At 38.4% G+C, this 12,572-nt stretch overlaps 2 protein-coding genes and 1 long non-coding RNA gene across 4 annotated transcripts in view; all 3 read left to right on the top strand.

The window, feature by feature from the left end:
* The first annotated feature begins 997 nt into the window (after nucleotides 1-997).
* On the top strand, nucleotides 998-3,743 carry LOC116708627 (uncharacterized). 2 transcript variants are annotated; one of them, XR_004336723.1, is made up of 5 exons: nucleotides 1,665-1,790; nucleotides 1,879-2,124; nucleotides 2,299-2,368; nucleotides 2,467-2,625; nucleotides 2,900-3,743. It is a non-coding gene; the product is annotated as an uncharacterized LOC116708627 (long non-coding RNA). The 2 variants fall into 2 exon arrangements; XR_004336724.1 differs by lacking the exons at nucleotides 1,665-1,790; nucleotides 1,879-2,124; nucleotides 2,299-2,368; nucleotides 2,467-2,625 and adding exons at nucleotides 998-1,049; nucleotides 1,142-1,303.
* A 3,484-nt stretch (nucleotides 3,744-7,227) lies between these two features.
* Nucleotides 7,228-12,572, top strand: part of trmt61a (tRNA methyltransferase 61A) — a 39,048-nt gene continuing 33,703 nt past the window's right edge. Inside the window, exon 1 of the mRNA XM_032546530.1 lies at nucleotides 7,228-7,459. The gene's annotated coding sequence lies outside the window, so the exon portion shown is untranslated. The remainder of the gene's footprint in view (nucleotides 7,460-12,572) is intronic.
* LOC116708618 (MAP/microtubule affinity-regulating kinase 3-like) overlaps nucleotides 11,415-12,572 on the top strand; it is a gene marked incomplete at its 5' end in the record, with an annotated part of 485,947 nt that continues 484,789 nt past the window's right edge. The window contains one exon of the mRNA XM_032546546.1: nucleotides 11,415-11,479. Coding sequence (XP_032402437.1) covers nucleotides 11,415-11,479 — 65 coding nt within the window. The remainder of the gene's footprint in view (nucleotides 11,480-12,572) is intronic.

The raw sequence follows: 12,572 nt of genomic DNA, 5'->3' as shown, positions 1-12,572 counted from the left end.
CAAATTAAAATGTAGAGGAATTAAAACAACCCCGCGGAGTACAAATTAAAATCTTTAAGGATAAAAGAAAAAGACAGAAATAAATGCCAAGTTTCAGGGTGTAATAGCGGTGCTTCCCCACACGGTGCGCTCTAATATAGTAAATTGTTCTCACCTGTACCTTCATTAATCCAGTCTCCCAGTTTTAATCTTCCAGGTTTTAGCTGCTCATCGCTGGATTCTTTCGTGGTTGTCCATGTGGTTCCTGTCCTCCTGGTTCCTGTTTGTAAGTTTTTGCATTCCACAACACGTAATACTGCTGGCCTCCTGCTGGCACTGGGGACCATCAGCTTTACTAAATAAACATAGAAAGAAATTCACTATTAGTAGAAAGTGTTCCTCCATATAGAGTTCAAATTTACATTAAGTAAGGAAAGTTTTCCTGATAATATTTTGTATTAGAGACTTAATTAAAGCATCAAGCCAATAAGAAATTAGAAGACAGAGGAGAAGATAGACAGAATTTATGATTGAGGGATTTAATTAAGAGCTTTTACCCAGAGGGAAACTAGAGAACAGGGTCAGAGGGAAGGAAAATAAACTATTAATCTCATAAAACAAATAGTTTCTATGGCCATATTCATGTGTTGCAACACAGAAAGATCACAAAAAGAGAATAGACTTTAAAAAATACAGATACTAGTCTCTGATCCAAGATCCAAACTTCTCAAATCTCTGATGTTCTGATCATCCCAGGTTGGATCTCCTGAGCCTGGAATCCTCCACCTTCAACACCGTCAGTCAGGTGGAGGAAGATAAGAGAACCCAGTTGACGAAAAAAGTAAGAACATTTCTATCTACAAAACATAACTAAACATTTCAGATTGAGCTGAAAGTTACAAACTGGTTCTGTCTGCTGTCCATGATTATTTTCCTCTTTAACTCTGTTGTCTTTTCTCTTTATTTCATTTCTCTGTCAACTCATGTCACATGACTTGAGTTGACCAACAAATAAAGCAGAAGACCTGCTCCACCTGCTGTTCTACTGGTTGGAAGAGATTGTGGAAAAGGTGAGGACATGATGATGACTTGATCAGAAAGTCTCCTTCAATCATCTGTTATTTAGACTGAATGTGTGTCTGATTATGTGCTGATTATCCAGCATCACTATAGGACAACAACTCTTGACCAATGAGGAGAGAGAAGACACAGAGGACTGAGGAGACGCAGAAAATCCTGCTGGAAATCAATAAAAATGTTTCCTGATGGAACAGGGGGACAGTTGAGGACAGGACACAACATAAAGAGACAGAGATCATGTGAAGTAGGTCCTTCAATAACAAACCAAGCATTGCCACTGAATCTTATGTTGAAAATTCACCTGTTTATGAGTCAGACACTGAATATTAAAGAATTTTAGAAACATTATAGAAAACCCAGATTCAGATTCTGCAGATCAATAATGTCTCTGATCATCCCAGGTTGGATCTTCTAAACCTGGAATCCTCCACCTTCAACACCACCAGACAGGTGGAGGAAGATAAGAGAACCCAGTTGACAAAAAAAAGTAAGAATATTTACTTTTACACAACAAAAGGTTTTCAATAAGCATGAAGTTGAGGTCAACACTCGAATCTGATTCCTATTTCCTGCTGTACTTTCGCCTCACTGACCCTTTTGTTTTGTCTGATTTGTTTCATTGAGTCTTTTCATAACAGCAGAGCTTTGATGAGTTTTGTGTTGATGGAAGGAGGATCAGGAATAGAGCAGAGGACCTGCTGATCTACTGGTTCTAGTAGATTTTATAAATGGTGAGGTCATGATTATGACTTGATCAGACTGATTCAGTCATCTGTTATTTAGACAGAAATTAAGGAATGTGTGTCTGATCATGTGTAGCATGACTGAAACAAGTCAACAGCACTGGACCAATGAGAAGAGAGAAGACACAGAGGACTGAGGAGACAGAAAATCCTGCTGGAAATCCAGAGAAGTTTCCTGATGCGTCAGGGGGACAGCTGAGGACGGGACACAGAATAAAGAGACAGAGATCATGTGAAGTGGATCCTGATCAGCCTGGAATCCTCCACCTTCAACACCGTCAGTCAGGTGGAGGAAGATAAGAGAACCCAGTTGACGAAAAAAGTAAGAACATTTCTATCTACAAAACATAACTAAACATTTCAGATGGAGCTGCATAGAGTTGAGCTGAAAGTTACAAACTGGTTCTGCCTGCTGTCCATGATTATTTTCCTCTTTAACTCTGTTGTCTTTTCTCTTTATTTCATTTCTATGTCAACTCATGTCACATGACTTGAGTTGACCAACAAATAAAGCAGAAGACCTGCTCCACCTGCTGATCTACTGGTTGGAAGAGATTGTGGAAAAGGTGAGGACATGATGATGACTTGATCAGAAAGTCTAATTCAATCATCTGTTATTTAGACTGAATGTGTGTCTGATTATGTGCTGATTCTCCAACATCAGCGAGACAAGACAACAACTTTTGACCAATGAGGAGAGAGAAGACACAGAGGACTGAGGAGACGCAGAAAATCCTGCTGGAAATCAATAAAAATGTTTCCTGATGGAACAGGGGGACGGCTGAGGACAGGACACAACATAAAGAGACAGAGATCATGTGAAGTAGGTCCTTCAATAACAAACCAAGATTTTTTCAACTATGTTATTTTAGTTACTATTTTGTTGCAGTTAAAACAAATGAATGTAGGGTAAGAATCGACAGTAGCCAGCAGACAAATAAGTAAGAACCTGATTCAAGTGCTTTGCAATATTTGCTGTGCTAAACAAAAAACAAGATTAGAGATATTAATGTTTATGTATGACTGTAAAACACATCCATTTGATAACATGCTCTTTTTAGCATCAGTAAGTGATGTTTGTACTAAATGTTTTCTAGATTCAAGGATGGCCTTTCAACCCTGGATTTCATTTATGCTTTGGAGCTTCATGCTTCTGTGTTCAGGCCCTTTATGTGCGGAAAAGCTGACATCAGAAATGTGAGAGGAAATCTTTGAAGTTCAGCTCAGCGAAAAGGGCAGCACCAGACGACAAGAAGAAACCAGACTGCTAGGATTCTCCTTGAGACAGACCAAACCTCGCATTCCTGTTCAAACTCTGACAAGATACCAAAGCCCAAGACATACGATCAGTTTCAAAGAAGACATGAACTTTGAATTATAAAACTCTTTGGACTTTATTAAGTTCAAATACAGAATCACAAAACATAAATGTGGATGTTGGCCTGTGAAGGCAGATGTTAACTTGTGAAACCTGCTCTGTCAAAGTTCTGACTCTGCTGCGTTGTGGTTGTTTGACAACCTTTAAATTTTAGACTCATTTATTTCCAAGTCCACCATGTTTTCCAGTCTTGTGTAGTTTTCCACATAGGATTCCCAAGTTAGTGGATGCACTAGGCCACTGTCTCTGGAGGTCCTCAAACTGTCCCTAAAGACGGTCATTGACTGCTGATTGACTCGGTCATAAACTGTCCCAATTCCTCCTGGGAGTCTGGGAACCTACAGTCTGTTCTGCCAAACCCAGGAGTAAAATATGCATCAAAACAGGACACATAGTTTAGTTATATATTTATATTTCTTCCTTCAACTGTCACTACCAACTGCTACGACTATTGTTGAAAACTGTTGTAATGTTTAATTGTATTTACATATAAATATTAGAAATGAAAATGTTTATGTCATCAGAAACTGTTCCAATAAAAAGTGACATATTATTAACACATGGCTGATTTTTGGGTTTTTTTTGTTATGACATATTATTTTCGAAAGCTGCCAAACAGGCAACAAATTAACCAGATATTAATTAAATAAATGAGAAAAACAACAACAAAAATCTTGTTAGGTAGGTGGTACATGACATCCGGTTTAACAGATGAACAGTGAGACTGTTTAGCAGGACTGATGGTATTTGTAGTCCATCTTTTCTTGCTTTCATCAATGTCACATTGCAGCAAACCCATGAACACAAACCGCACTAGACGTGTCTGTTCATGACTGCCACTAAAGACGTGTCTCTGCTTCAGATCATCCAGAACTGGGACTAACAACAAACCAAAGTTATAACAAATGAAGAAAAATTTCAGCAGAAAAGACACAAACTCTCTAGAATGACATCATTGGTTTCCATAAAATTGATAACTTTTTAAATTTGCTCTTTAAAGAGCAAAGTCTCATTTGAACATTGTGAACTGTTGATAAGAAATCCAAAACTTCTGCATGACTGTAGCCGTCATGAAAGTACATCTTAATCAGATCCTCTTCTGAGAGCGAGTCCAGCACCGACCCTGTAAAACAAAATAGAGCAGAATAGAAATTCTTTTACTGTCCAACAATGGAGAAATTCAGGAGCTAAACTAACAATTAAAGCAGTTCGGTTCACATGAAGATAGAAGATAAAATATGTAAAAACAGAGTAAAATGCTGTAAAGGCAAAAATTCAACGCAAGTACTGTGGAGTTATTAAAAGTAGAATATAAATAGTGTACTCAAAAGTAATGTACAGTAAAGTATGTTAATTTTAAAATATTCAAAAATCAGAATCAGAATTGGAATAGCATATTTACTGATAACTAGCTGGTATTTCCATCTATGGCTGGTTGAACCAAGAGAACTTCAAGACTATGTACTGATGTCTTCACCTTGTGCCAAGAACTGAACATTTTTCCCACATGAAAAGCAGAACATTTGAACTGTCCCTAGATTTTGACCACAGAAGACGCAAAACATGAAACGTGGCCACCTAAAAAAAAAAAAAAAGAGGCACAGTTGAAACCAGATATTTATACACCAAGAAAAAGATACAAACATCTCTCTCTGTCTGTATAGATAGATTGATATCTATCTATGGAGTAGGGCGCCGCCACGAAACTTGGGCCCCATGACAAAAAATTAAATTTGGCCCCCCTGCTGTTACAATTTGTTGAGTCTATTTGACCCATAAAAAGCGGCACAATTTTAAAGGCATGCAACTGCCTTGCTTTCTTGTCATGACAGTTTGTTATGAGACAGATAATCTGTGAAAAGATGAATCTCCTCCTCCTCCCTGACCGACTACTGACGGCTAAAGATTGTGATTGACAGCGCTAAAACCCTCCTCATGCGTCTGATTGGTTGTTTGTAGAGAGAACTGGGAGAACTTGCATCCACACACACACACACCCACACACACACACTAACTTGAGTGACCTTCCATGCTTAATTTACATAGTGCAGCATATTACTGTAAAAATCGTTCAAATATGAATAAACATAACAGTTTGTATCTTTCCCTTTCAGGTCGTAAGTTTTTCATATTTCCCAAAAACCACTTGAATTTCAGGATGACGGACATTTTTCAGCGTGATCCTTTTAAACCAATTAGTGCCACAAAATGTTACCCAGTTTCATAATTTGGATTAACTATATATGTTATGTCATCTGCTTTTGACTATGGTGACTGTATTTCTACAGTTTTGGCAACCTCAAGTTCAGTTTCCAAAATTGAGTTTGAGGACTTTGCAGACTGCGAGACACAGACTGGAGAGAAGGTTGTCTTTAGCGATTAGCATTAGCTTTTTGTGTTTATGTAAGGCACATAAAATGGGGATGCCTCTTTAAGAAACAGAGGTTAGGGAAGCTAGGTGATCTACCTAGCCAATAGGAAGTTTAGTTTCCAATGTGTATCAACTAATCAGAATGCAGACTGCTCCTGTAGGTCCCGCCCTTCTCCCCGTGTCTGCAGCAATGTTTGTGTGTGCGACAGAGATCCAACATGAAGAAAATCCGGCCCGCACACGACATTCACGTGCGCGACAGCTCAAGACATTACGGTACCCCCATTTACGTGCTGTTTTCACAATAAAAAGGCACATCCGGTTCATGCTTGATCTACTGTAAGTAGATTCCCAGCGGCTTCATGTTTAGACTTTGTATTTATGCAGCTGCAAAAAGAAATAATGTATTGGAAATAATTGGGGACATTAAGCAATGCTGAGAAACTCTCTGTTTCCAGCGACTTCTCTCACTAGAGGGACGCCTCCAGAACAAAACCAGCAAATGTCAACCACATCTGATGTTTAATTCCAAAATAAAAGTCTATTAAAAGAGCACGTTTTTACTTTTTTCCTAGGTTGTCATGCCTATTGCTGAAAAACTCTCTATTTCCAGCAACTTCTCTCACTTCTAAGGGTGGCAGAGGGAACAAAAGAACAAAACTAGCAAATGTCAAGCCTATTTAAATACGACGTTTTTATTTTTACCCCTAAGTTGCCATGGCTATTGCTGAAAAACTCTGTTTCCAGTAACTTCTCCCGGAGACAGGCCAGCGTGTCTGGGTCTGGAGGCTGAACGGGAGCGCCTAGAGAGGCTCAGTCTCCATCAGGATGTGGTTCGCACCATTCAGGGCGCACGAGCGTTAAATGCTTCCAAATGGTCGGCCTTTCAACGCTGGTGCGCGAGAGAGCGCGTGGAGCCCATTTCATGTCCTTTAGGCTGCCTGCTGTCATTTCTCCAGCAGCGGATGGACAGAAATTTAGCTTTCAGCACCATTAAAACTTATGCTGCAGCTATTTCCTCCTGCCATGAGGGTTTTGGTGACAGAACGGTCTTCAACCACCCGCTGATGAAGCGGTTTCTGAGAGGTGTGCGCAGAAGCAGACCTGTGTCACGCCGTAGCATTTTCCAAATTTATCAAATCGTGCACATTTTTCAAATCAAGCAACAACAAAAACAACAACAACAACAACAAAAAAACTGAATAACTTTTGCTTCGTTGTTTGTTTATTAAATTTCCCGTAGAAAAAAACAGCAAAGCTATTTGCTGTTTGTCCATGGACAAACTCCTTAACAGTCAGCCGGCAAAAAACTGAGAAGGAGGCTCTGTGGGAGGAGAGCAAAGCGAGTCAAAGCAGCTGAATTTTATTACAATGTACAATCATAAAAAATTTTCGTTTATTCCATTCATCCATTTCTATCTAAGGGGAACACACTCACACCTAGTGAGAATTTCGAGTGACCAATGAACTCTTACCTTGTTGTCATGTTTTTGGACTGTGGGAGGAAACAGGAGTACCCGGAGGAAACCCACACATGCACAGGGAGAACATGCAAACTCCATGCAGAAAGGCTGGGAAGCGAACCCACAACCTTCGGACTTCAAGCGTTACCAACTGAGCCACTGTACAGCCCAATATATGATGATGCTCCTATTAATATATCTTTGACTATTTTGACGTCACCGCCGTCCTCGACTGAAGACGTTAGAGAAGCATCCGGGGTCTTTCGTCGCCGGTGATCATCATCCGGGCCTTTTCACGTCACTTCCGTTGAAAACAACACCACGTGCGTTGCCCATGAACGCAGTAGCTGTCACTTCCAGCGGGATTAAAAGCAGCATTTATTTGACGTATAAATGCAGACTGGTTGAAGCTAGTTTGAACCAAAAAAGTCAAGCTTCGGAGAAGGTAGGGGTTGAGTTTGTAGCGGCTATTTTGCTTGCCAAACGAGAAGGACCTCGCTGCAGCAAACAGAAAGGGGCGGGGACGGACCTTTCCGTCAGTCCCATACCTTATTTGGAAATGGGACTATTGCATTCCGGAAATGAAGGGGGCGCTATTTTCATAATCACTAGTATAAATACCTCAAGACGCGGAGTTAAGAGGAACAGAAGAAGAAAGAAAGAAGTTTGAGAGGTTCTTCCACTGGTGTTCGGCACACGATCAACAATGCAAAACTCACAAAGTCAACAAAAGGTATTTTTACCTTCTTAAATTTTTTCACATAGTAAATCAATACGCTTTTCTAGATTAGGTTGAAAATATAATTAAGAACTAGTGAAATTCGTAATTCATACAGGGGAAGGCTAATTTTAGCATGTAGCATAGCTAATTATTATCCCGCTGGGCACCATTAGATAAAAATAGAAAAGTAGATAACATGTATAATTGAGAAATGTATTTTATGCTCAAACTGTTTTTTATTTTCATTATACAGATCCACGTATCTATTTGCAACATGAACGATAAATATTGCTGTTCCCTTTGCTAATACAAGCTACAGAACCATTTAGCACAAACTGCTATGGTTCAACATAACGGTATGTATAACTACACTTGAAAAATATAAAATATTTTTTACATACCAGTTTTCTAGTGTTTCTCTTTTATTTTTAAAGGTTGATCTTTTTTAAATATGTTTTGTACACCAATGTTAAATTTCTGGAAAGTCTAATATATTTTATAAACTAACAGCAGCCATTATAGGTGGGTGTAGTACCCAGATGTGATACCCTAATGATGAGTAGCACTACTTCAATATAGTTTTAGTAAGTAACTGCAATAAACTACACTAGTAAGAGTAACAAAGTATTTGGTGAAATGGTTATTATTAACTACTGTTTTACTGATCATAATGTGCAATGTGATTTTTTATTTTGTTTGGTTTTTTGTTATTTTCAGATGCCTCTGAATGTTCTTGAAGCTGTTCTCCAGGAGGTGATACCGGCACAGGGAGACTCAGCTTACCTCACCTTGGCATTGACCTGCAAGTGCTTTGAAGCCGTTGTGTCTGAGCCAGTTTTCAGGAAGAAGACTCACTTTGCTTGGCTGGATGGTAAGGACCTTTGACTTTTTTCATCTGAAACATGTGAAATTAGATTTCAACTACATGAAATCGATTTTTCATTAACAGGTGAGATCAACTGGGGCAAATTTTCAAAAAACATTCAAGGCAGAAAACCGGATTCCTTTTGCGGTTGTAACGTGTTTTTCCTGCCACCGGTGATATAAAGACTGTGGGCTTCACCGGCGATGGAAGACGAGGAGAGTACCCTGGTTACTACTGTGATGGCCGACCTGGACACTGCACTGACTGTCAATACTGAATGCAAGGAGAATATTAGTTGCTTTCCTCAGTCTTTCACACATTTCAGTTGTCACACATTGTTCGTTTTTTTTGTGACATGCCATTTTAAATCATTTCTGCTAAATAATATTTGCCTTTTGACTTGTGCAGTCATCCTTTTTAATAATGTGTTCTTTCAATATTATTTACATTTTTGAATGTTCCTTTGTTGTAGCTCAGTTGATTTACATTATTTAGTTTTCACAGAAATGGTGCCGTTTCCACACAAAGTTACATTGTGGCTGTAATTTGTTGGAGAGAGTAGAACCAATAAAGTAGTTGTAAATATATTGTAACAGCGTTATTTAACAATAGGATAACCTTGTTTTAAAAATTTTAAATGCAAGCAAAGCTAATAACTTGCAATATTTTATATGTGTAAATACAATGTTTCCTATACATTTTGAACAATGACTGGAATCAATACAAATTTTTTTACAAACCTGACATACAGCTAAGTTGTTTTATGTTTTAACAGTCAGAATCAACTTGGGGTTTTTTTGTAATAAAGCAAGCACATACAGAAACATATTGTTCGGTTACAAACAAGATTAAACGAGCAGAGCGAAGGTGTAGTCGGGGTGGAGGTGATGATAGCTAAGATGAGGAGCAGTTGCTCACATCAAGCCGGACTTTATGAAGGGTGGAGGAGATGAGCCCGGCGCCGTTAGGCTGGGATGGAGACACATGATCAGGTGATTGGCTGAGCAGGTCAGATAAAGACAGTTATAGTTAGAATTTACACACTGGTTTAATTTATGTAACCAGTGACTTTATTCAAAAAGGTTTTCATATAGAAAAAAGATCATTCTCTCTGGCAGTTACCAGTGCAGTGTCTACTGCCGGGGTCCGAGCCCCAAAGATTATTTCTTGTCAAATAAACTTTCTAAAACCTACTTTCTCTCTGTGTGAGTCTTTCCAGATTGAAGCTACATTTAAAGTTTTAATTAATCTCTTTGGGTTTTGCAACAATTGGATATTTAAGGTCTTTATTTTATGAATCGATTGCAATTGATAGAATTGATATGGAATTTATAAATGGAATAGTGGGACACCAATCAGTTTACTGGTTGAACTGGAGTCCTTATAGCAAAAGTTTCCAATGAGACATTATGGTAAACAATGATAATAGCTGAGCCAGGTCACCTGCTACCAAAAATATTCTAGTTTTCTGAACTTCACTTGTTAGAAGTTCAGAAGTCCTTTGGTTTGTTTGTAAATTATATTCACAATGTGAATAATAAGAAAAATATTTGGCAAATAAACAACAAAAGTGCGCTGTGAATGGACGTACAAAGTTGGCCAAAATTGTTGACTAAATGTTTTACCGACCAAACCTCTTTTCCATCTAGTTCTTATTTAATAAGCCAGAGGCTATTATATTTTAGATTTTAACTTATTTATTTTAAGAGTACCATTCACAACATCAAAATATATTATTTGAACTTCATTTGTTTATATCTGTTTTCTTAATCTGCGATGGACTGGCGATCTGTCCAGGGTCAGCAGCCCTCATGACCCCACTATAGGGATCAATCATGATAATTAATGGATGGATAAATGTGCTCTTAATGTAATGTACATTTGTCTCCAAAATATTGATTTGATTTATGTTTTATTACTTTTGTTTGAGATAGATTGGGTGTAAGGATAGATAAATACATCTCCATAATGTTTCCTTATTGCTTATTCTAGATTGTTTGTTACTAATATAATTTTAAATAAAGGTTTAATAAAGATTTGGAAATAAAAAAAGTGACTCACCACGTGACAGACATACCACGTGACATATCACGTTTTGTAGCCATTTTTTTACTATTTAATTTGTATTTTTAATGTTGAAAGTCTTCTTGGGTGTTTTAAAAGGCGTTGTCAAATAAAATACGTTATTATTAGTATAATTATTATAACACGATCGGTACAGGAAATAGTGTCACTAGCGCCCCCTTCATTTCCGGAATGAAATAGTCCCATTTCCATATAAGGTATGAGACGGACAGTGGTCCGTCCCCACCATTTCCATATAAGGTATGAGACTGACAGTTGTCCGACCCCGCCCCATTCTGTTTGCTGCAGCGAGGTGTACTTGTGCCAAACGGAACCACCGGTCAAGGAAACCGGTGTCGCTTGAATTAGCTCATGTCCTCAAATCTCCAAACACGTTCAACGTTCACCTTTGAAGGGTTTTGTGAAAATAGCTCATGCTAGCAAACGCTTTGCACCTCGTTATGCTCCTGAAGTAATTTGTGAAATGCAATTAAATAACATTACATTGTAAGAAACTGAGACTTGGAAGCTAACGTTAACTTGAGGCAGCAAACGCTGACTGCAAACCCGGCCGCTTCATCTGCTCAGTGACGTGAGCAGAGAGCTCAGTGACGTGTTGGTGGTGGCTCACCGTCGCTCACTTTATTTTTCTTTTCTCTTCCATTCACTGAAATTGATGAGAAATGATTTGTGTTGTGCACAATCCACAATCTGTTTTGTTGTTTTCTTCTCCTCTGACTCCCTGTGTGAATTTTCTCACGGCGCCTCAGAGTCTCAACCGAGTTTGAGAGAAACGGGAGACTTGAGGGCTCAAGGTGAGCTTATACCTGCTGCCCCCCAACACACACACACACACACACCGCTTCCCATGTAGCGTCAGGCCCGCGCTGCTTTGCCCTGAGTGTGTAGGAGTTGCAGCAGTGTGTTGTTGCAGCTTTGTTGCTGCGGTTGCATGGCTGTGTGACGTGCCGCTCTGCTAACGCTGCATGCTAGCTAAACTACTATAAAGGACTTAAAAGATAAGTTAAAAAAATAAAATCTATATTCAGAGATATTTAAGCTGTGCAATCATCCAAGTAGCAGTTTCCAAATGTCTCCTTTTTTAAAACAAAACACAGTATGTATTGAACATTATAATGTATAGATACAGGCTTTTGGCAATAATGACCAAATTATCTAATGTCTGTTTTGACCACCAGGGGTCGCCATTAACAAGTTGACAATGATTTGTCATGCTGTGAATGTGGAGGAAAAAAAAGAAGAAAAAAAGCATTTCTGGTCTTATTTATTTCACCTTTTTTTTCTCTCGGTAAAAAAAAAACATGTAGCTTTTTGTTTTTTCTTGTGTAAATAATGTATCTTGCTTTCAAGATGGCTTCATTGCTACACTTTAAAAAAAGAAATTATTTTGTATTTTGTTAAAAGTTAGAGATAATGGGAAGTCCATGTTAACGTCCACATGGTTAAGGTTCACTCATGTCTCCATCTGTCAACCTGAACATCCCGTCTCGTCACTGGACCAGAACCAGCAGGACTAGTTACTTTTAAAGTTCAGACATTTTGGGATTAAAAAATGTCTGATTAAAATGGGATTAAATGCTCACATTCATATGAATAAGTTTCCTCCTCTTTAAAACCAAACTTGAAATCAGTTTGTGTATCTATTGTACAATGCTGTGGAGAAAAGAATATGTCAATTCTTGACTGTAAAGCCCAAAATTATTTATACACCTTACATATTTAGGTTTAGATATGACCATGGAGTCCTAACTTGGAAACTAAAGATTAGGGTTGTGTTAAGGAGACCCTCCGACCTCAAAGAAATCAAATAATCAGTGAAAACTTGCAGAAATCTGGTCAATCACAAGAAGGGTTTTTTTTCTGATTTTTTTCTGTTTATTCATGAGG

Source organism: Xiphophorus hellerii, chromosome 19 (assembly GCF_003331165.1).
Source record: "Xiphophorus hellerii strain 12219 chromosome 19, Xiphophorus_hellerii-4.1, whole genome shotgun sequence".
Taxonomy (NCBI): domain Eukaryota; kingdom Metazoa; phylum Chordata; class Actinopteri; order Cyprinodontiformes; family Poeciliidae; genus Xiphophorus; species Xiphophorus hellerii.
This window is presented reverse-complemented; position numbering and strand designations above follow the sequence as displayed.